General features: G+C 43.7%; 1 protein-coding gene across 37 annotated transcripts in view; it reads left to right on the top strand.

Moving 5' to 3' along the window:
• The window catches only part of MACF1 (microtubule actin crosslinking factor 1), a 335,178-nt gene that overhangs the window by 155,337 nt on the left and 155,185 nt on the right, over positions 1-24,656 (top strand). For 16 of the 37 annotated variants that reach the window (XM_032432513.1, XM_032432494.1, XM_032432505.1 and 13 more), the window contains 10 exons: positions 17,953-18,119; positions 18,923-19,035; positions 19,140-19,246; positions 19,657-19,776; positions 19,928-20,023; positions 20,675-20,802; positions 20,886-20,979; positions 21,181-21,335; positions 22,135-22,411; positions 23,587-23,715. In XM_032432513.1, coding sequence (XP_032288404.1) covers positions 17,953-18,119; positions 18,923-19,035; positions 19,140-19,246; positions 19,657-19,776; positions 19,928-20,023; positions 20,675-20,802; positions 20,886-20,979; positions 21,181-21,335; positions 22,135-22,411; positions 23,587-23,715 — 1,386 coding nt within the window. Of the gene's footprint in view, positions 1-6,645; positions 8,020-17,952; positions 18,120-18,922; positions 19,036-19,139; positions 19,247-19,656; positions 19,777-19,927; positions 20,024-20,674; positions 20,803-20,885; positions 20,980-21,180; positions 21,336-22,134; positions 22,412-23,586; positions 23,716-24,656 lie in introns of those variants that run through there. The other 21 variants (XM_032432337.1, XM_032432375.1, XM_032432486.1 and 18 more) reach the window with 4 other exon arrangements.

Here is a 24,656-nt window from a genome sequence, read left to right as displayed (position 1 = left end):
ATGAGATGTTCCAGACTCTTTTTGTGTATTTCCTGTCCAAGACTTGAGATCAGCAATTTCTCCAAGTAACTCTCATTCTGACCACAATCTGAATGCTACTGGGTTGGTCAGTTTTTCTGTGGACAGAGCTAGCCAATGTGTGTATTTTTCTCTTTTAAAAAATCATGAATTTATACTGATATATCTCATTCAAACTTAAATTACAGTTTTTTTAAGTTTCTTTGTTTATGTTTCAATAATCTTTACACCTCATGTGGGGCTCGAACTTAAGATCCTGAGATCAAGAGTCACATGCTCTTCCAACTGAGCCAGCTAGGTGCCCCAAAATTATAGAGTTTTATTTAACTTATTTGACTTTATATCTCTTTTCCTCATGCTGAAAATCTTGATTGTAACCACAGTAACATATGACTTACTCCCTTTTCCCTACACACATCCATGGACGTCTGTACAAGCACATGTATATGTTACATGTAACGTATTTGAACCAAAACGACCTCGGTGTTAACAGCGTGATTACTGAGAAGGTTGTGATTTCTTTGCAGTTTTCTTTGTCCTTTGGGTATATCTCCTAAGGATGTACAAATAATTATATTTTAAAGTCATTTGAAAAAAATTTCTGTTTTGTGAAGCCATTAATTCAAGACACAATTAGGTTCATTTGTTTTTATTTGCCTCCGCATTTTTAGGGATTGCTTTCTCGCCTTTCAGTTTTATTTCACATTTTATAGACCATCTATGTTGTTCCAAAGGGACATTTTAAAAGTGAACATGAGGTATATTCAGAGAAGTCTAGCTTCCGTACCTGTCCTCTCCATCCTATTTCTTCCCTTTCCATATTAGTTTCCTAACCATTTTAAAACACCTTTTTGGTTGCCATTGTTTTGTTTGTTTATTTTAGGAAAATACATTCTTTTTTTAAAATGACTTTATTGAGGTATAATTTACATACCATAAAACTGACCCATATTCATTATACAATTCAATGATTTTTACGAGTTATACAACCATCACCATAATCCAATGTTAGAACATTTTCATCCTACCAGTAAGACCCTTCCTGCCCACTTACCACCATCCTCCATTCTCCTCCCCAGCCTCAGGCAACCACTAATCTATTTTCGGCCTCTATGGATTTGCCTGTTCTGGACATTTCACATAAATGGGATCATGGAATATGTGCCCTTTTGTGTCTGGCCTCTTTCACTTAGCATTAAATTTTTGAGGTTCATCTCTGTTGGAGCATGTATCAGTATTTTATTCCTTTTTATTGCTGAGTACTCTTCTGTGGTATAGATACATCATATATTTTGTTTATTCAGCAGTTGATGGACATTTGGGTTGTTTTCACTTTTTGGCTGTTATAAATAATGTTGATATGCATATTTGAGTACCAGTCTTTGTGTGGATATGTTTTTTTTCCCCCTTGGATATATACCTTGGAAGAGAATGGCTGGGTTGTATGGTAAGTTTATGTATAACTTTTTAGGAAACTGCCAAACCATCTTCCAGAGTGGTTAAACCATTTTACATTCCCATCAGCAATCTGTGAGGACTCTTACTTCTCCATATACTCGTCAAGATTTATTGTCTGTCTTTTTGATGATAGCCATCACAGTAGGTGTGAAATGGTGTCTTCTTGTGGTTTTAGTTTACAGGAATATGTATTCTTTAACTGAATTTCACAAACATTTACTGAGGACCAGCTATGAGCAAGGTCTTAATTAGAGTCTGTGGGAGATACAAAGTAAACTAGACACAGACTCAGTCCAGGTTCAACTGAATAATTCAGGGAAATGAGAAGAGGTGCACCATAAAATGATGGAGATTTAAAGAATCAGGGAGGTGTGAGGCTGGGAGATGGAGCACAGTGTGTACTCAGTAATTAGCAGTTATTGGTAGCAACTTGTTATAATTATTAACGGACCTTATAATTTCCATAGCTTTTGACTTAGCCCACTGTTCTCTGCCCTGTTACCAGTTTCACTAGAAGATAAAATACTTTTGGTTTCATCTGTCTTCTGCACGCATATTGGCTACCTGCTTTTCTCTATTCGCTGTTTCAGCATAGCTGAACAACTGTTTTGTCATCTTGTAGAGGGAAGCTCTGCTGCCAGAGTATCTTCTCAAATGCAACTGACTACGAATTCCTTTTCTTTGCTGTTCTTGATGGCTTATATTAGCCAAGTGTTTAGGAGCGTGGGCAAGGGTTCCCTGCTTGCAGAGCTTTTGACTGGCTGATAAAGAGTTACATGGAGCCTCCACTATCCTTGTCTTTTTTTTTTTTTTAAGATTTTATTTATTTATTTGACAGAGAGAAACACAGCGAGAAAGGGAACACAAGCAGGGGCAGAGGGAGAGGGAAAGCAGGCTTCCTGCAGACCAGGGAGCCCGATGCAGGGCTCGAGCCCAGGACTCTGGGATCATGACCAGAGCCGAAGGCAGACGCTTAACGACTGAGCCACCCAGGCGCCCCTCCACTATCCTTGTCTTGCTTCAGAGAGAGTATGATGTGTCTCTTGCTAGTTATGTATTATTGCGGTTTTCTAGTCTTTTATTATTGAGTATCTGTTAACTGTTCTCACCAAGGACACATGCTATATAAAGCCAAAGAGAAATGTAGAGTAGAGCTATTAAATGTTAGGGGATCAGTAAAATAGTCATTATAAATCTCTATTATTGGTGCTAATGAAACATTTCCGATACAACCAACTTTCTTGCTCCCTCTGATCCCCCGGGTAAGTACTGTCCCGAAGTTGATATAGATCATTTCCATATATGCTTCTGTACCTTTATGACAGATGAGTATTCAGAAACAATATGTGCTGTTTTTATAGTTGACACAGATCCTATCTTCTATATACCCTTTCTTTTTTATTTTTTTTATTTATTTTTTTTTTTTTTTAAAGATTTTATTTATTTATTTGAGACAGAGAGAATGAGAGACAGAGAGCATGAGAGGGAGGAGGGTCAGAGGGAGAAGCAGACTCCCCGCTGAGCAGGGAGCCCGATGCGGGACTCGATCCCGGGACTCCAGGATCATGACCTGAGCCGAAGGCAGTCGCTTAACCGACTGAGCCACCCAGGCGCCCTACCCTTTCTTTTTTAAATTAAACTTTGTTTTTGAGGTTTATTGTGTTGATAAAAGAGGACCTGATTTGTTCACCGTAACTGATTTATGTGGACTGTAGCGTGCGTGCAGCCCCTGCAGCCATATGACACAGCTGTTATTTGTAGCCTGTTACTGACCAGTATGAAGAAGGCATTCGTTGCTACAGTGAACATCTGTGTACATGTGTCCTTATGCAAATAGGAAGGTGGGGTTTTGTTGTTGTTGTTTGTTTTCTGCTTTTGTTTTTGTTTTTCTGGAAGTGGGTTGTTTGGATAGATACCTGGACTGGAATTGCTGGGTTATACACTTTCCCTTATCTTGCCAAATTACTCTCAGAAGCAGCTTGTGACGCACAATGTTGTGTTGGATAACACCTACTACTGTTTGAACGTTTGTTTATGTGTTGTCTGGATCTCTGCAGTAGGATGCCAACTTAACAATGGGTTTTGTCTTTTTTGTTCTCTTCTTGGCCTGGCTTAGAACAGGTACTTAATAAATATTTGTTAAGTGAATGGATATTTTATGTATTTCATCTTCTCAAAGCTGTGGGGTAGGTAAACCAGATAAATAGACTGATGGCCATTTTCCAGTGCTAGTTGTTAGATGAGCAACTGAAACAGTCCAACTGACATTTTTGGATTACACTTTCAGATCCTAATAATAGGATTTCTTGTCTCTTGATTTTGTCCAAACCTGTTTTAATGTTAGGATTTACAGTTTTTCTAAAAGTTAAGTTCTTCAAAGTCAGAATCTGACAAAATTAGCTTTCCAACTCTCAAATGTTTATTAACTACCAGGATACATCTAGCACTCCAAAATTAAAAAAAAAAATTCAGGGAGTTAAGGCGAAAAGTGGTTTTAGCTGGTAGATGAGAGGTTTACATTTTTGTGTACTTTATGGCACTTGGTACTTGGCATATAGATGAGGCACCATTGATGTTTGTGGAATGAGAATAAGCTCATTCACTCCGGCTTTCTCCACGGGAGAGCTGTGGGCAATAAACAGTTAATTAGAAAAAGCCAAAGCAGAAGACCTGCAGAATGTCTGTGCCCTAGTCACCCCTAGTCGGCTGCTTTTCCAGAAGGCAGCAGGCCGTGTGTTCAGAGCTCAGGCGAGATGAGAAAAAGGTCCAGGGGGAGGTCTTGGTGATCAGAGTTACTTAGTGAAATAGTGGAAGCAGAGCCCCTGTGAAGTAAAACAAGCCCCTGGGGCACCTGGCTCACTCAGACTGTGGAGCATGTAACTCTTGATCTCGGGGTTGTAAGTTCGAGCCCCATGTTAGGTGTGGCGATTGCTTAAAAAAATAAAATAAAATCTTAAAAAAAAAAGAAAAGAAAAACAAGCACCCAAACTTTGGACCTTAGAATGTATCTACTTTCCTTAGAGCCTAGTCAAGAAAGAGAGTATATTAGGACCCTAGTGGTGGTGATAGTAGAGTGTCTCCTATCTTATGGCTTAAGTAACAAATGGGAAGCAAAGGGATTTACTGTAGACCGGGCACTGAGCCCAGCACTATCTTTATAGGGGTTATCTCATCAGCCCTCGCTCACCTCCTTACACGGGTGGTAGTATCCACATTTTACAGGTAGTTAGTTACTTAGCTACCAAGTTCCTAGAGCTGGGAATTTGAACCTAGGCCTACTTTACTGAAAGCTCTGCTCCTTCCCAAGGCCAGTTTTACCTTGGAGCAGAAGGAAATGAAGGTCTGATTTGTCCAACATATGCAAGAAGTTGAAAAAAGAAAAGGCTCCTAGAAATAAATATGCTAGGTTCTGTCAGGCCTGTCTCTCAGCAGCCGTCAGATTAAGCAGCTGTCTCTCTTGCCCTGGAGTTGATCAGTTTCAGGAATTTGGTTTGCTTGGATTTCATGAATTTTATTCAAGCTTGGGCCTTGGGGTGTGCATCTGGAAAGTTTCATTATTCCAGTTCTCTTTGTTGGAGGAATGAAGGCCTGGTGCCTGCCTAGAGAATTATATTGTAATGTCAGGGTTTTTTGCTGATTAAATGATTTCCTGTAGTCTGATTGAGTTTCTCTCCCATGCTAGTCTCCTTGTCTGGTTTCTTGCTGTGGTTTATGATCACCCATAAGATGGTGCTGCCACTTCACACTCAGCTGTAGGGAAAGGCTTGGGGAGAAACACCTACTGCATGGAGGCAGACAAGTGCAGGGTCTCAGGAGCAGTCATGTAGGAGCTGTTGCTTTAGGGTGTCTTATTGCTTTCCTTCTGTGGAGGGCATTTTTCAGGACTCCAGGAGAGGTTGGGTAGGGCTCACATAGAGCCAGGCAGGCTATTTCCCTTTGCTGTGTGGTCTGGATCCTTTTGGTATAGAATAAATGGTGGCAGTAGGGAAGAAACACATACAACGGCTTTTCACGCCATCCAGAGCCCCTTGGGTTGTGCTGTTGTCTCATCTGTCAGACACTGTACTAAAAATTGGGGTGGGCGAATCCCATTGACGTAACAGGGTGATTTTTGAATCCAACTTTTAAGACTTTAATTCAGACTTCCTGCCCTACTGCAACTTGAGTAAAAACCATCTGGGCCTCATTTTAGCAACTTCCTCTCTTACTTCCAATAGCCCAGTGTTATCTGTTTGGGCTCTTGGCCCATGTGAGTCTAGTTGACAATTCAGAACAGTGGGTATCTTCCTGTTTTACTTAATTGAGGACAGACTCATCCCTGCTGCAGTTAGAATGTAGTATAACATAGGGCTTTGCCACTTACTAGCTGTGTAGCCCCAAGCAAGTTAATCAACTTTCTTAAACCTCCGTTTCTTTACCTGTAAAATAGTAATTTTGACCTCATATGGTTGCCAACAGAATGAAATGAGGTGATGCATGCATAGCTTAGCACAGTGCTTGGCACATAACAAATGCTGAGAAGAATGGTAGCCGGCGGCATCAGTAGTTACTGTTGAACATTTGTGCCGACTATGGTTCACAGAGGTGGAGCATCTCTGTGTAACTGGAAGCCGTATCCTTTTTCACAGAGCTTCCTCACACGATGCCCAAAACCGTTTCCGAGGGTCTCCTCTGTCATTGGCTAACAGAATTAACAGATCTCTCTCGCTCTCTCTCTCTCTCCCTCTCTCTCATCTTTCTCTCTTAGGGGGAAGGCAAGGAGGAGGGAAACAAATGCTATAGGAGGTTAGATCTTTAAAGCCTGTTGTCTTAACTGTGAGGAGTAAGCTCCGGTCTCTCTTCAGGTTTAATTTGTTTAAAATAATTTTATTATTTCTGACCTGAAAAATGTGAACATATATGTACATTGCTTGATATTTTCTTTTGGACATCCTGGCACAACAATTTGAAATCTCTTCCCTTTCAGAGTCTGGGGGCAGCGATAATGGCAGCATTCCCTGTCCTGGTTCTTCTTGGCCCTTCCCTGCCCGGCTGGTAGCAGCGGGCTGGTTTGCTTTCCCCTCTTCCTCCTCCTCCTTCCTTCACGTTACCTTCTTCCATGGCCTCTCTCCTTTCCCCTCCCTTTTCCCTTTACTCTTACATCCCACCCCCTCCTCCTCACCCTCCGTAGGTTTTCCCCTCCCCTGGTTTCTAGCTCCTTTTTGCTTTCTGTTTGTGTTTCTGAGGGCAGTGCTCCAATTACCTCATATTTGGAGAGAGGAAGCTGCAGCCAATCCGGTTTCTGTCTGCTTTTAGGTCAAGTGATTTCTGAACTGCAGTGAGATGCTTTGAATTTGTCTTGTTGCAGCTCTGAGCCTGTAAGATGGCTGTCTGAATCGGCAGCGGCTGGGAGAGACAGAGAGGCGGGGAGGGAGGGAGAAAGAATTGGAGGGATTGCCGGCATAGTGCATGTTTTTAAATGTGCATCGAATCCGATGAAGCCAACGTTGGGATTTCTCTGGGATACCAGGACTGGCTTAGCTGCGTTTTTGATGAGATTAGGAGAGGAAGGCGATGGGAAATTCACTGGGCTGTGTTAAGGAGCCGAAAGATTCACTAGCTATTCCTGAGAAGGCTCCCATATCTCCTAAGAAAAGGGTTCGGTTCAAAAGGAAGTGGAGGGGGAAGAAAACCCCTATTCCAGAGGTGTCTCATGAGGAAGAACGCTTGGAAGGAACCAGAGTCATTGAAGAGACGGAAACCCAACCGAAGTTAACAGTGAGTCTCCAAAAGGAGGAAGGAGCGGGAGGGGTAGAGCATCCCCCCCCAGACATTTCACTGCCTCGGAACTCGGCCCCCAGCTCAGGGGTGGGCGACCAGGGGATGATCGTGCAGGTGAAGGAGAGATTCCAAGGGGAGATCCAGACTGCTCACCTTTTGTTAGAGAATGAGTCATCGGTTGCCGGAGGGGTCTGGGATTCCCTGGAAGAGGGGATGACTGTCATCGCTCACCTGCTAGATAACCCAGCGGAAAGGAACTGTGAGAAGTCAGTGAGCCAGCTGGTGGAATTTCCGAGGCCAGCATCGTGCAGCAGCAGGGCTGTGCTGCTGGCTTTGCAAGGGGAGACTGCAGGGGGGAAAGGGGGAGCTCCGCTTGGACTTCGGAGCAGCACTTTCCCCAGGACGGACCACCCTGCCGTCGCAGGGGCTCAAGACCACCTTTCAGAGGGCTGGCGTGTGGGGGCAGGAACCACGGCTCTTGGCAGTGCCCCTCACACAGGTTCCTGGATCGCAGAGCCTTCTGTCCCTTCATCCCCGCTGGACCCGTCGAGAGGCCACAGACGCACAGAAGCCCCCCACGTGGGTCGAGTGCCCCCCCAGGGTCTCAGACTGCCTACTTCTCAGAGTGATTTATCCATCAGCGGCAGGACTGCGAGCATTTTGCCCTCCTCCTCTGGCTATGGCAGTGACGGGCCACATTTACATGGGGTCCCACCTAGAGACACAGAACCTGAAAAGAGCTCCACATCCTTCTCGGAAGAGGATGGCACCCTTTCTTTGGAGGCAAGTCACACCCCATTGTGGGGTCTGGAGGAGGCGGGTGGGCTACGTTCACGTTTGGATTTCTGGCCCTCAAACTTGTTAAAGTGGAGTGTGCTAAACAGTGAGGATCTTGGTGCTTCTTCTCAAGCTTACCTGTGCTGCGTACCGAGAGTTAGTGACTGGGTTTGGCAAACGGAGTCTATTTCAGGTCTGCCCCTTGATGCTTGAAACCAAGTCTTTTGTTGTCTCTGGGGAATCCCTGATTCCGGGTAACCACGCAGCATAATTGCTCAAGCTATCTGGTGGAGTTATCTTTCAACGTGCAGTGCTAGGTAGCACTTAACTTTCTCAGGCAGGTCTGTTTATCAGCTTCTGTGCTGCAAGAAGTTGTGGTGTAGTAGAAAGGACGAGGGGAGGCCTGGCTGCATCTCCTAAGTGAGGGTGGAAGGCGTGGAGGGTGTTGAAGGGGTTTGGGGTGAGACAGTTCTCACCAACGTGATTGTTCTTCCCTAGAGAGTGATGTTCTTATGAGCTGATGTAATCCTACTCCTGCGGGGACACTGCTAATGACAACACCCCTCCAATATTCGCACAGGTGGAGAGGGCTGATCCTCCTTTGGTTCCTAACTCAAGCATTAGAGGAGAGGCACACAGAATTATCTGGAGATTAATCCAGAGAGGGGGGTTAGGGTAGTTTGAAGGTTCAAGGCTAGAAAAGTTTGTGTTCTGATTGGACTTGTTTATGACTTTAACAAGTTTTTGTTTGTGTGGTATATATTGAGGCATAGGTGGCCGTGGTGAATGTGGTGGGTGCTGTGAATGCTTTTTAGGTCTAGGAGCAGGTAGCCATTCAAGAGATCTGGACACTGAGGGAGGAAGAGGACCCAGCCCAGGGTCTGGCATGTAAGTGTGTGATTGTGTGGGTGACTGAAGTTTTAAATCACCAATGATTGAAGAACTTTTGTTGGCATGTCAGCTTCTGCAGCAGAAGAAATAAAAACTTTTGGAAACGAGAGCAGCAAAAGGTGGAGATGAAGTAGGGCATTTTCCTTGCTCTGGCTGTGGCCAGCTGCCCTGGTGTCTGCAGAGCAGGGATGTGGCCTATGTATGGTGCCCCGTTACCACCTGACAGCACGAGGCCGAGTAGACACACAGTCTCTTGTGCTTGATCTGTGCTTAAAATGTCCTCTGTGGGGATGAATTTGCTCCACGGATAGGCTCATGTCAGTGCCCTTTGTTATTGCAGAGTTTAGAAACTCCCAACAGTTAGAGGGACATGTGGCCATTGAAAATACTTATTATATGGTTGGGCGAGAGGCCCCGGTAGGTAGAGAATGTGTGTGGTGGCGGGGTGGGTGGGGGGAGAGAAGTTGGGAAGGAAAGCAGTGGAGGCTGCTGGGGTGGAGTGTATGAGTATTTGAGCTCTTATCTTTGTTTGGAATGGATGCAGAGCAGTTTTGCTGAACTGATTGCTCTTTTGATACCACTGGCATTGAAGTTTGGAGGCACCATAATGTTTTAGGAAACATGCTTATAATTGAGCGTGAGATTGTCAGAAAGTTTGGAGTGTCAAATTTTAAGGAACTCCTAGTGGAAATCAATTCTAGATAATGGACCATAGGCGACCATGGCACTTTTAGTCTGGAATCTCCACACTGAGAAGGGGAGGGCCCGAACAACCCTGTGCAGAGTCTTAAGGAAAAGGTTGGTAGGAGAAACCTTTCGGACCATGATCTGTAGTTCAACAGTATTGATAGCAGTGTGATTCTTTGGCTGTTCAGTATGAGTCAAATTGGTGTGTGGTGTTTTCTGGGCACCCCCCCCACCCTTTCAGAGCAGACACGGACAGACCACTCAGTTATAGCCCAGGCTGAAAAACTCAGTGACTGAGTGTCAGCTCAGATGGCTGATAACATTTCTTTTTTTCTTTTAGATTTTGTTTGTTTATTTGACAGAGAGACACAGCGAGAGAGGGAACACAAGCAGGGGGAGTGGGAGAGGGAGAAGCAGGCTTCCCGCAGAGCAGGGAGCCCGATGCGGGGCTTGATCCCAGGACCCTGGGATCATGACCTGAGCCGAAGGCAGACGCCTAACGACTGAGCCACCCAGGCGCCCCGGCTGATAACATTTCTGAGGCTCCGTGTCCATCGTGTGAGGCAGGGACCACAGACTGAGCACCCTGTGTCACAGATAAGAAGTTACTTCTCAATATTTAAGTGTGAAGTCCCTTCAGAATGAAAGTCCTTTAGGCCAAGAGGCCTGAAACCCTCACTGGTTCCGACAGGAACTGTCTTGAGGGAGCTGCTCCCTTACCAGCAGGCTGTTCCCAGGCCTCCAGGACAGCAGCAGCCAGGGAGACAGGCCTCCTGTAGCATGTGGGTTGTGACTCGAGGTGGGAGCATGTGACAGGAGTGGGGTTCCGTCTGTGGAGTGTGGGAGCCGTGGGAGGGCACACAGTCAGAAGGGCAGTGCTGCTGCTCACACTCCAGCCCTCCCTGAAGGCCCGGCAGCCGGCAGTTCCATGGAGTTGATTTTGTGGTTGCTTTTTAGCACTTGTTTTGCTTTTAATAATGTCAGAGTAATAACCCTCCTCCGGAAGCAATTCGGGTTCCAGAGTGCTGTCTGTCGTTGGCGGAACTCAGGCCGCATCGTCTCTCCCGTTGATCCGCCCAGGGTGTGTTGTCGGGCTTGGGACCAGGCTGTGGCGCGACAAACTTGGCAGTGGGTTTTGTTTCTTTTCAGGACAGAGAGAAATGGGAACTGATTCTGATTCTTGCTGAGTGTGGGGTTTAGATAGGAGAAGACAAATGGTCTACCTTCCTGTTCACCTGCGATAGTTGATACTTCCCTTGTCAGGAAGTAGTTAACGCTGAGATAGGCTGACAGGGACCAGCTGATAGAAATGGTTTTCAGAATAAGTGGACTGGGATTTGGAGCTGGGTGGGAGCGTCAGGCACAGACCTTCTCTCAGGAGGGCTCCCTCCCCCCAGCTGCCATCAGTACCCACAATACCTGGCTTACTGGAACAAGGAAAATTACTGAAAATCCCTTCCCCCTCCCTGGCCTGGCTCCCATGCCAGTCTCCTGTCCACACCGTCGGCGGGTTCTGTCGAGTGAAGAATCTGGCTGTATACCAGTGTCCTTGCCACGAAACCTTAGAGTCCCCACAGTGAGTAGTAAGATAACACTGGGGGCTAGGAGTGATGAGAAGGAAATTGGTTGGTATATTATTTTCTGGGCTCAGCCTTTTCAGTTTACAAGTATCCCTTTCCCATTTCTCCTCTTTAATTATAGGGAGTTGTTTTACTAATACTGGCTTTGTATTGCAAGAAGAAAGCAAAATTAATCAGATGATCCTATTAGATGAATGTAGCAGTTAAAGTCAAAGCTAGAGCTTTATTTAAGAAAGGGCTTTTTTCTTTTTCAAAGTATTATTTCTAAAGAATCATCATGAATTTTTAAGTATAACATGGTGGTATGGTTATGTTAAAAGGCGTCCTCATGATTTAGGGACACCTGGCTGGCTCAGTCAGTAGAACATGTGACTCCTCATCTCAGGGTTGTAAGTTCAAGTCTCATGTTGGGTATAGAGATTACTTCAAAATTAAATTTAAAAAAAAAGCCTTTCTTATTGGGGTGTCTGGCTGGCTCAGTCGATAGAGCATGCAACTCTTGATCCTGGGGTTCTAAGTTTGAGCCCCATGTTGGGTGTAGAAAGTACTTTAACCAGTCTTCATGTTTCAGAGATGCTTACTGAAGTGTTTATGGAAGAAATGCCATGTGGTGGGTTTGCTTCATAATAACAGGGGAGGGTGAAGTGGGCGGAGTGCAGATGAAACAAGATTAGCTATGAGTTGAAATGGTTGAAACTGGGTGACAGGTACCTAGGAGGAGTTCATTATGGTATTCAGTTTCTTTTTGCACGTTTCAAATGGAAAGTTAAGAAAAATAGTGGTGATTATTGTATAATGCATATTCTGAAAAAGGATTAATATTCAGAATCTGTGAAATGTAGTGGAGCCAGATTGACAGAGTTTGAATTCCAGCTCTGCTACTTACTAGCAGTGGACCTTGGGGCGACTTACTTCTCTGTGATATAATTTCTTCATTTGTAAATTGAGGATAAGAGTGGTATATACCTTGTAGAGTTGTGAGAATTTTATGAATTAGCACAATAAATGCCAGTTATTAGTATTAGTATTTAAAGAATCCCTACCAAATAAGAAAAAGGCAAACACCCTCGTAGGAAAATAGGGGAAAACCCGGGAATAAGCAATTCACAAAAAAGGAAACCCAGATGCCTCATACACATGCCTTTCCCACTAGTAATCAAAGATATAAATATCAAAACAAGTTAGCCTTTTAAACCCATCAGAAAATAAGAAGTCTAAAAATCCCAAGTGCAGATGAGGGTGTAGCGTGATGGAAAATCTCTTCGCACCCTGTGTGTGGAAGTGATATACCAAGTGGAACTGGTATTCGGAGAGCAGTTTACCAATAGTTAGTAGAATTGAAGGATGCCCATATTTTATGACCTAGGATTTCCATTCTAGACATATTCCCTCGAGAGCTCTCCAAGACTCTGAATTTGAATGCTGAAAGGAGCACCCCTTGACAGTTACCTAACTCAGGTGTTGGTAATAAACACAGCTGCCTTTAGAGCCCTCTAACTAGCCAGGCATTTGTTACGAACGACGGCACCTGCCCTCACCTACTCCTTGGATGGAAGTTTTCAGTCCGATGCCGTCCCTGTCGTGGGATGAGGTCAGCTAGAAACTTCAGGACGTGAGAATCAAGTCTATTTGCTCACTATATCTAGTCCCATTCCCTGAGACTTACATAGACTTAAAAAGTCTAAACTCTGGAGCCTCGCCTTCCAACCCTCTATCATCTATCTAACCTTCTCTCCTGTGTCAGTTTTCCCTTTGAACCTACTTATCTTAACAGGTCAACCCCTCACCCTTCTATTCCAGTTTCAACTTATTTCAACTTCCAGTCTTTGTTTACCTCCACTTTCTACCTAGAATTCTTTTCTTCTTTCTGTTTGTCTATTCTAAAACATCCTTCAAGGGTAAGTTTAAATTATACTTGTTTAAGTGTGATTTTTTTATCACTCTAACCCATACTAATTTTTCATTCTGCTGAGATCCTCTGCTGGATATTACTAGTTACTCTATTACGGCTGCTTCTTTGGGGCCTTCAGCATAACTCTTTCATGTGACCTACCACATACGGTACATGCAAGGTAAGATTTTTTTTCCCTCCAGAAACTAGCCTTCAGAAAAGAGGGATTCTCTTTATATTTGACTTTTTATAAAGTTTTTCTTGTTATTGGGCTCCCAGTGAAATTACAGTCAGTTCATGAAAAAGGATGAATGAATTTGTGTCACCATCTGCTAGTTCAATTGATACCAACTTTCGTAGAGATCAACCCACATAACTGGTTAGACAAAAAACCTAAGAAAGTTTTAGTTATATTGTTTTTGAGAATATAAGTGTCCTAATTTGAAGTGTTGAATGTATTGTATATAGTAAGTCTTAATCACATTAAAAACTTAAAAAAATCATTCACGTCACTTACAGAAAACACACAGCAAGTGTTCACATTATGGAAACCATAAATAAATACCAATAGAATGAATGAATGGAGGGAAAAAAACCTAATTCAGTGTAATGCAACTGGATTCCTGTGGCTGGGGATAAAATCTTCAGTGACAACATGGATCCAGAAAAGTGCTGTTGTATCTCAGAAATCTTATTAAGAAATGTAGATGATGTTTTCTAAGAATATTCACTCAAAAAGTAGCTTTAGTTTTTTTTTTAAGTAGCTTTATTGATGAAAAAGACATTGATGCCAAAGATGCATGTGAAGAGTTTGAAAAACATGATTTTATGAAACGTAAAAATAGAAAATGCATTAATTCAATTTTTTAAAAAGTTGTTATTTAAATTCCAGTTATCATACAATGTAATATTAGATTCAACACTTCCATACAACACCTGGTGCTCATCGCAGCAAGTGGCATTAATTCTAAATTAATGCATTAGATAACCTGCTTAATTTTAAAGGTGTGTATGTGTAAATAAATTTCTAAAAGTTTATATATTCAAGAGGACCACAAAGCTCCCTTTCTCCATTCCTCTCTTCCATCCATCTGTTATCATTTGGAAAAATTGGGGAGGGCCTTATATTTGGGATAGTGTTTCTTTAGCCAGATAGGGCAACTATCACCTAAATTCTTTCAAGGCAATCATGTCTGTTTTTTTTATTTCCCTCTTTTCACCTGGCTAACTTCTGCTTATATCTTGAAACTCAGCATAAATGTCATCTCAGAGAGCTTCCTTGGCAATGCTAGTTTGGGTTACTTGTTCACCTCCGTCACAGTGTTGATCCCTCTGTGTCATATTGCTAAATTGCTTGGGCTTGAGGCCCAAGTGATTGTCAAGAAACAACAGAATGAATAATTGGTGTTTGACTTTTTTTTTTTTAAGGTGGTATTTTTTTTTTTTTTTTTTAAGTAATCTCTACCGCCAGCAGGGGGCTCGAACTTGCTCACAACTGATCAAGAGTCAGTGCTCTACCAGCTGAGCCAGCCAGGCACCCCAGTGTTTGACTTTTTTATTTTGAGATACCAAGAACTTAACCACAGCTCCTAGAATAGAGGGGTTGTCAAAGAAATAACAGAATGAATAAATAGTGTTGGACTTTTTTTGTTGTTCTTCATGGTGCCTGGAATAATGTTAGGCACGGATGAGATGTTGTTCAATAAATACTTATTGAATTACTAGGAACACGTTATGTTTTTAAATACACTTCAGAGAAGGGATTAATCAGGGCTTGGAAAGTGTGGGTTGAAAGAGAATTCAGGGCGCTCCTGGGTGGCTCAGTCATTGGGCGTCTTCCTTCGGCTCAGGTCGTGATCCCAGGGTCCTGGGATCGAGCCCCGCATCGGGCTCCCTGCTCAACGGGAAGCCTGCTTCTCCCTCTCCCACTCCCCCTGCTCGTGTTCCCTCTCTCGCTGTCTTTCTCTGTCAAATAAATAAATAAAATCTAAAAAAAAAAAAAGAAAGAATTCAGGTAGACCTGCATAGTCTCTGGGATGGTATTGAAGCTGTCCTCCTCTCCAGATGGCTTCTTTTTAAAAATCCAGATGAGATAGGGCGCCTGGATGGTGTGGTCAGTTGGTTGTCTGACTCTTGGTTTCACCTCGGGTCATGATCTCAGAGTTATGAGATCGAGCCCCATGGCAGGCTCCACACTCGGTGCAGAGTCTGCTGAAGTATCTCTCTGCCCCTCCCCTTGCTTGCTCGTGCTCGCTCACTCTTTCTCTCTAAAATAAATAAATAAATAAATCTTTAAAATAAAATAAAATAAAAATCCAGATGAGGGAGAAAGCTCCCTGACACTGAAGCCAGGTTTCTGCATTTGGGAGATTAAGGTAGAAGCGTCTGCATAGCCCCAAGGACAGCGCTGTGCACATCACATGTGAACGTTCCATGAAGAGATGGGCAAAAGCCCAATTTAATTACTGAGATGGTTGTGATGATAATCCCATTTTTCTCATCCAGTTCACAGTCTAGGAAGGGCCCTAATCCAAACAGGGTATTTTTCCTTTCCCTGAGGGATCCAGACATTTCCCTGTCTCATTATAGCTGTGTGGAAAATCTGAAGTAAGCTGTTCATTGAACTATTTTCGGTGCAATACACAAGATAACTGTGATTGGCAGATAGGATGCCACCAGAGATTGACTGTAGTTGTATTAGACATACGATGCCAACTAATTAAGTGGAAATTTTTTTTGAATAAAGAACCCAAATACTCAGATTTCCTCTTGCTTATTCAAATTCTATCCCTTTTCGCTTCAGCATATCCTCTTCCTGACAGTGTTTTCGCCTTAATACGTATGTGAAGTGGCTGTTGGCAGTGCTGGGATCTGTCGGTGGTGGGTGGTATCTAGCCACTGACATAAGCGTCTCAAAGTGTTGTTAAGGAGAACTGGAATAGAATTGGTCCTGGGGGGCTATCTTCACCAGAGTCACAGGATGATGGTTTGGGTACCGTGATCCGTTGTTGGGCCCTCCGCTTTGCAACTCTGTATGTTGTTTTTTCAGCATACTTGGAGTTGACTGAGTTTTAAAGGATTGACTCACAGTGGTCATACTTGCTAGAGATTAACTGATGTAAATTAATTAATTTACAATATGAGTTATTAACTGCCAAGTGGTACAGGATTTGAACTGACCACTCAGTGCATTTTGTTGCTTTAGGACAGACTGTTGAGTGAACATGGAATCAGAGCAAAGAGACGGTGGGTAGAGAGCATAGATTTGTAGGGTGATCTTACTAACTGGCATCATCCAAGTTTGGCAGCCTGATTTCTCCTGTAGAAATGCACCTGTCAAGGGGACGAGAATCCCGGAATCTACTGGTTAGACCACCGTTTTGCCATCACAGTCTTGGAGGCAACACGTATTGATTTTCCTTTTCTAGACTCCATGCAGGCTACCCATACTCTTTTGTTCCTGTAGTCTTTCTTCAGACACTTTAGTAATATTTAGTAGTCTTCAGCTTTCTTATATACTTAATGGAGTGTTAAAGTTCCTGGCCCTGTGGTTTTCTGAATTTAGAGTATCTTCACCAGATATTTAATCTTATCTACCAAGAGTTGAGTTTGTAAATTGTATTCAGAGACTTGGAAATGCCTTGTTGACTGCCCCCTTGTACTGACCACCAGAGAGGATACTCCTTTCACAGTGCCACACTGATGGAGACAGCTGAGAGACAGGTGTTCTACTGACATGCCTGTGCCTTCCCTGCCCAAAACACCTGGCCCCAAAATTGTGCTGGGCATGCTGTTTTATTTACTTTTAGAAAAGATTTTATTTGGGGCGCCTGGGTGGCTCAGTCATTAAGCGTCTACCTTTGGCGCAGGTCATGATCCCAGGGTCCTGGGATTGAGCCCCGCATCGGGCTCCCTGCACAGAGGGAAGCCTGCTTCTCCCTCTCCCACTCCCCCTGCTTGTGTTCCCTCTCTCTCTGTGTCTCTCTCTGTCAAAAAAAGATTTTATTTATTTATTTGACAGAGAGACTTAAAAGGGTATGCTTTAAAAATTTCTTAATGACATTGGAAAATGATCATATTTTATGAAAAGAAAAAGAACACAAAAAAAATAATATAAAAGTGGTTTTGTATAAAAGATATACTGAATACCTAAGTATATAGTCATATATACAGATACACACATATGTACACACAAGGTATGTGATAATGTACCATGTGTATGTGCTCTTACTTTGTAACCAATCAATCCCTTATTAGAGTTGAAGCTCTGTAATTTTTGCTGTAATGTTTATCATATTTTTTAAGATTATTTATTTATAGAGAGAGAGCACAAGCAGGGGGAGTGGCAGAGGGAGAAACAGGCTCCCCGCTGAGCAGGGAGCCTGATGCAGGGCTTGATCCCAAGATCCCAGGATCATGACCTAAGCCGAAGGCAGTTGCTTAACTGACTAAGCCACCCAGGCGCCCCTGTTTATCATATTTTGATAAGCATTCTTGTATAAACATTTTTTTGCATGTATCTCTGATGGTTTCCTATCAAGTATATGTGTGTTTTAAGACTTTTGTTCAAAACTGCCATCTGGAGGAGATAGGTCACGTGCACTCTCACCAGTGTGCTGTTTGAGAATCCATGTTAGGTATTCTCTCCAGTACTGATAGTATCATTACAAAAAACTTTCCCTATTTGGTAGGTGAAAAATGACCTCTTTGTCGTTTTAATTTGCATCGCTTTGACTACCAAAGAGAATGAATCTGTGTTGGAGTTGTCATCTGAAGTTCTGCCAGTCTTTGATCTCCTTCTTCCTCTAAGAGCCATGTGTATGAAGAAGAGGAGGCTAGAAGGCTTCATCTTATTTATACTAAAGTACTCTGTGTCCTATCTTTTGGCAGATCTCTGACATCTACATTAGTGGAGAGTCAGGGGACATGTCAGCCAAGGAGAAGCTGCTCTTGTGGACCCAGAAGGTGACAGCTGGTTACACAGGAATCAAATGTACCAATTTTTCCTCCTGCTGGAGTGATGGGAAGATGTTCAATGCACTTATTCACCGGTACAGGTAAATGCAGTAGAATTTCCCTGTGCCTGGAGGAGCTTCTCATCTTGCTTGTAATAAGTTATAATGCCACTTTTCCTCTCAACCAAGAATCAAGACTCTGGTTCATTTTACTCATTTAAAAAAGGAATATATATTCAACTCCTACTATTCTAGGCACTGGGTACAAAACAGCAACAGTTCTTGCTTTCATGGAGCTTATTTGTTTATTAGGCAACAAATAAATACATGGTGTTATATGATGGTAAGCACCATCATATAAGGGTTGGGGAAGAGAGTGATGGGGTTTGTTGTATTTTGGACAGGGTCACTGGAGATGGCCTCTCCGATTAGGGTGTTGGAGCAGAGCTGTAAAGGAGCGAGCCACACAGGCCTTCTAGGGTCAGAATGCTACACTGGGAGGAAAGAGCAAGTGCAGAGGGGCTGAGGTGGGGGCTTACTTGGAGTGGATAAGGAACAGCAGGTGGCTGGAGTGAGAGGAGTGAGGAAGATAGGAATTTTGATGACAAAAATCAAAATTCTTGCACTGTTAGTGATCATAAACATATCCCAGTTTTCACGCTGTACTAGTTTATGATACTTTCCCATGAAGTCCAGCCTACCTGCTCTGTGCCTTTAGAATGAGCGAGCACTGGGCTCCCGGCATGTAATTGAAAATGGAATTAGTACCTTTCTAAACCTCTTGCTTTCTCTCTAATGCAATCAGCGTATTCTGGCTCCGGGTACTTCTAAGAGGTTTACTTTGCGTGAACTCGTATGTGATGTGTAGATGGTGGCCTTTCATGTGCCTTGGTGGACTTTTACAGACCTGATCTGGTGGATATGGAGAGGGTACAAATCCAAAGTAACCGCGAGAACTTGGAGCAGGCTTTCGAAGTGGCAGAAAGACTGGGGGTCACCCGCTTATTGGACGCCGAAGGTGAGACCTGGCCGGAGTTGAGTATGTTCACCTTATATTCCTTGTCCTTCTCCTGGCAGCTTTGTCTATTCTGACTAAGAAACTTCTTACCATTTCTCTCTCAGACGTGGATGTGCCATCTCCAGATGAAAAGTCTGTGATCACTTACGTGTCTTCAATTTATGATGCCTTCCCTAAAGTCCCTGAGGGTGGAGAAGGAATCAGTGCTACGGTACAAGAACGCTTCCCCAAAATGCCTTCTGACTTCCATATGTTTGGGTGGAATGTACTGATTAGACCTTATTCTCAAGCACTCACTCTAGGCAGAGCACGTTTATACAGAGCAAACTGAATCCACATCCTCTTTATATGTGGTCATGTCTTTGGTCCCTGGGAATGAATCTAGATGCTGCTAATTTTGTAGCATCCAGCATAGACTATTCTAGTGTCAGGAAATTGAATCCCCTTTTGAGAGCCCTTGAGGGGCTCTGAAACTAGGACTCGAAGCATTAGGCTGAGCAGCCGTGTAGGCAATTAGAGGAAAGGGATTTTATGTGGTTTGGGGTGGCCTAAGCTACTGTCCCCTGTGTTTGTTTTGTGTACCGCTAATCAGAGGGTGTGATATCTACCTTTTGGCAATAGGAAGTAGACTCCAGGTGGCAAGAATACCAAAGCCGAGTGGACTCCCTCATTCCCTGGATCAAACAGCATACAATACTGATGTCAGATAAATCTTTTCCCCAGAACCCTGTAGAACTAAAGGTAAAGTCATGGACTTAAGTTGTTTTTTGTAAATTCATTCCTGGGATTAAGTCTCAGAGCTTGTTGCTGCTGGCTCCTGGGTGAGGTGGGATAAAAGGCGGGTCAAGTTGCTTACACCCATCCATTCATTTACCAAATATTAATTTTGTAGGCACTTTATAACCAATATATACACTTCAAAGAAACAGAAATTCTGGCCAAGGAGAGAGAAAAAGGAAGAATTGAGGAATTATATAAATTATTAGAGGTAAGGGAGCTTATCCTTTGCTGATTCTTGGGGTGTGCTAGTTTGCCTTATTGTTACTTCCTTGCTGGATTGCCTGTGTCCTCTTCCCAACCTGCATTAATAGCAGTGTCCTCCGGGTTACAGACAAGCCTCACTTTTAGGCTAGTCTTGAAATTTTATGGTAAAGGTGCAGTATCAACCATCTGTATTTCTTAGAGGCTTTTGAAGAATGGCATACATTTATTCAGAAATGTCAAGTTTTGTGAATGAGTTTTCTGTTTTTCAGAAGGAAGCTAATTCTTTTGCTATGATGGGAGGGAAAGAGACTTCCATCCACATTTTGATTCCTAGAGAATTTGAAACCATAGATTTGGGCATTGGGCCTTTCTGGAAGGGGGGGTTATTGAGAGGACAGGAGGATTTATGGAAAACGTAGAAGGAATAGAAAGATTTAGAACAGGTAGTAGTCCCTGTATTTTGGAAGTGGTTTCTCTGCTCTCACCTCAAGTTGAGGTACTGCTAAGTATTCAGTTGTTTCCTCTTATTGGACACGGGAGAAACTGCCAGTGGCGGGGTGAAGAAGCAAGAAGTGAGGTAGCAAGAACGCATAAAACTGGGCCTGAGGGCATGGCTGTGTTTTTGGACTAAATGAGTGTCTCTGGGATTTTTTAGGTGTGGATCGAATTCGGCCGAATTAAACTGCCTCAAGGTTACCACCCGAATGACGTGGAGGAAGAGTGGGGAAAGCTCATCATTGAGATGCTGGAGCGAGAGAAGTCGCTTCGCCCAGCTGTGGAGAGGTGGGCCCAGGGCCTGAAGGCAACCTGATGTAACCTACCCACTTGGAGCCTGGCATATGACTATGGTTTTTATCTTATTATAGGCTGGAATTGCTGCTACAGATTGCAAACAAAATCCAGAATGGTGCTTTGAACTGTGAAGAGAAGCTGACACTAGCTAAGAATACACTGCAGGCTGTGAGTGTGTGTTGTCTCTCCCCTCATGTCACGTGTTCTCCCCTTCTCACCCTGTGCTCTAATGGTCCAGATTAATGGTTGAGAAGTCCAGCCGTGTCTCTTCCTTACTCTTGGATGTGCAGTGACCCCCTTGGCTCCCTCAGTCCAGGTGGCTGGGGGCACTGGCGTTCTCCCATGCCCATTACTCCCTTTCTGTCTTAGGACGCTGCTCACCTGGAATCGGGACAGCCGGTACAGTGTGAATCAGATGTCATCATGTACATTCAGGAATGTGAAGGTCTCATCAGGCAGCTGCAGGTGGACCTCCAGATCCTACGGGATGAGAATTACTACCAGCTAGAAGAGCTGGCTTTTAGGTAAGGAACATGAGACTCTGACAGAGGGCTTGCTTACTGCTGAGGGTCACAGATCAAGAGTCAGTCTCTGAATCTTATAACTTGGATGGGAGGTCAGTGTCTCAGTGGAGATACTATAGGTATTTGGGGCAGGAAAATTCTCATGGTGGAGAACAATTTCCCCTCACTGCAGGCCCCATCCACTAAGTACCTGTAGGATTCCCTCATCATTGTGGCATCTTATAACACCCACACATATTTCAGAGTGACCTGCCGGGATACAGTACCACATCTGGGTTAGAACTGCTGGTGATCGAATGCATCATTTTATAGGGAAGAAAACCAAGCCCCATAGAGGGGATGAGGAGCATCTAAGTCACATAGTTTGTACAGAGCCAAGACTAAGACTCACATCTTTTGACCCCTAATCCATTGTTCATTCTGTCATACCATCCAAGAGTTATATAAATAGATATTGGTTTGCCTCCCTCCAATTAACATTGTAATTTGGTATTTGCCTCAACAACTCTGAACGATGAAGATGTTAATACCACCTTGTGTTCATATAACACTTCTCTTTCAAAACACTTTTCCTGATATGATCTCATTTTTATTTTTATCTCATCCTTGTCAAATGGATAAGGAGTACTTTATCTTAAAAAGTGCATTACAGGGGTGCCTGGCTGGCTCAGTCAGTGGAACATGTGACTCTCGATCTCAGGGTTGTGAGTTCAAGCTGCACATTGGGAGTGGAGCCTTACTTAAAAAAAAGTGAGTTACAGATTTAAGTCCCTTCCTTTTTTCTCTTCTTGCATTTCAGGGTTATGCGCCTGCAGGATGAGCTGGTCACCTTGCGTCTAGAGTGTACAAACTTGTATCGGAAGGGCCATTTCACTTCGCTTGAATTGGCTCCACCCTCTACTTTAACCACTACTCATCTGAAAGCAGAACCCGTGACCAAGGGAACATACTCTTCCTCTACCTCCTGGTTCCGAAAGCCCATGAGTCGGGCTGAACTTGTGTCTATCTCCTCCTCTGAGGATGAAGGCAATCTTCGATTTGTGTATGAACTACTGTCTTGGGTAGAAGAAATGCAGGTGGGTGTATGTTTCAAATGCTTATGCAGTGCATTCAGGTTTACTGGATCCAGCAGCTTGTCTAAGGGGGCCAGGTTGCTATATGCCCCTTGTGTAAACTCTCTTAATTATTAATGCTGCCAGGGACTTAAGCCCCCTTCTCAAATGTTAAATGGGTGGGGTCAGCTCAAATCCTCAAAAATCCCACACTGAATAGCATAGGCTTTTCTGATTTGAAGCCCTTTGGGACTCCGTTCCCTTTAGCTGACTGCTCAAAGTGGAGCTCTTGGGAGAAATTGCAGTCTATAAATCTCAGTCACCTTTTCGGAAATTTCCTCATTGGCAGAGGAGCTTATTCTTCACTCTTTGTTGTTGGTCTTACCTCTTGAGTTTAAGCAAGGCCCCCTGTGTTTCACAATTCTTAGGGGCACTATTTACATGTATTCTAGGATAGTGGGTCAAGTTTGATACTATCCTTTTTATCCTTCTAATCCTTTTATTTTCTTTATTTTTAAGATTTTATTTATTTGAGAGAGAGAGAGCGAGCACAAGCAGGGGGTGGGGCAGAGGGAGAGGGAGAAGCAGACTCCCACTGAGCAGGGAGCCCGATGCGGGGCTCAATCCCAGGACCCCGGGTTCACGGCCTGAGCTGAAGGCGAACACTTAACTGACTGAGCCACCCAGGTGCCCCTTCCTTTTGTTTTCTGTTAAATTCTTCCCATGCCCTGAAGGTGGATTCCCCATGTACCAATAAATAAAAACATCCAAAGATAAGCTATTTGAAAATTACTTGCCATTGGTCAATAGTTGATGCCATGAATAAAGTTTAACATTTTCAGATATTTCTTTCTTATATCCATTCTCATTGTGAAATGAAGAGCCTCCATAAAGGAAAAGGCCTAAACTATAAAGTTAATCTTCAGCCTGTGGAAACACTTTTCTGGTTGGTAAATTCAGGAATGTATCCCATAATGAGGCAACAGAAGGCTGCCCCTGCTATAGTAGTTGGTGTGGTCTAGTCTCTAGCTCCTTGGGGGTGACAATGGCATGTTTTCCTGTGAGAGGCCATGATGGAGATGTCCTAGGTGTCCTCTTGCCCAGTCTTCAACCCTCAACCCCCTTGCCCAACATCAGTTCTGAAAATTTTCTGTGTTTGCCCGATTCAGCCAATTATATACATATTTCTTCTTTTCCAGATGAAACTGGAGCGAGCAGAGTGGGGCAATGACCTGCCTAGTGTGGAGTTGCAGCTGGAAACACAGCAGCACATCCACACCAATGTGGAAGAACTGGGCTCAAGTGTCAAAGAGGCCAGGTTATATGAGGTTCGTGGCATTCAGAATCCATTATGGGAGGGTGTGGTGAGGTGGGGCAGGTAATGGAGTAGCTCACCAACGGTGCAGCTATTTCTGAGGAGAAGGGGGCTCTGGGGGCACCTCAGTGGCTCAGTTGGTTCAGCATCTGACTCTTGATCTTAGCTCAGGTCTTGATCTCAGGGTTGTGTGTTCAAGTTCCATGTTGGGCTCCACACTGGGTGTGGAGACTACTTAAAAACCAAACCAAACAAAAAAGACATAGGAGAAGGGGGTTCTGGAAAAGAATGATAACCATGAGCAGCACTTTACAACAAATTCCCTTTCCACATGAAGTGTCTCTTGCTCTTTGAAATACCCTTATGAGCAAGGTATTTTTATTAACCCTTTTTTCTATTTTTTTTTAAAGATTTTATTTATTTATTTGACAGAGAGAGACACAACGAGAGAGGGAACACAAGCAGGGGGCATGAGAGAGGGAGAAGCAGGCTTCCCGCTGAGCAGGGAGCCCTATGTGGGGCTTGATCCCAGGACCCTGGGATCATGACCTGAGCTGAAGGCAGATGCTTAACGACTGAGCCACCCAGGTGCCCCTTAACCCTTTTTTCTAAAAAGAATTGAGATACTGAAAGCTAAAGTCAAAATCAGTATGTAGTGGGTGCAGTTTCTAAACTCAGGCCCTCTGCTCCAAAACTTCATGCTCCTTCCACCTCCTGCCTGCAGGGAGAGCTGGTTTGGAGAAACTACTCACTCAGTCTTTCCCTGCCTCATTCTGTCCTCCCATTTGTAATTTCAACTTTTCCCTTCAAAAAAGCGATCGAGTAGTTTGGGAATCATCAGGCATAGGTTTTGCTAGAAACCTCCCAGAGTTACTGGAAGCACGAGATCTGTCAGCTGTATTCATCCCCACTGAACCGTCCCTCACCCAGTGCTGCCCCAGGCTTTGAAACCTG

This window comes from Phoca vitulina, unplaced genomic scaffold (assembly GCF_004348235.1).
Source record: "Phoca vitulina isolate PV1807 unplaced genomic scaffold, GSC_HSeal_1.0 scaffold2, whole genome shotgun sequence".
Lineage (NCBI taxonomy): Eukaryota > Metazoa > Chordata > Mammalia > Carnivora > Phocidae > Phoca > Phoca vitulina.
This window is presented reverse-complemented; position numbering and strand designations above follow the sequence as displayed.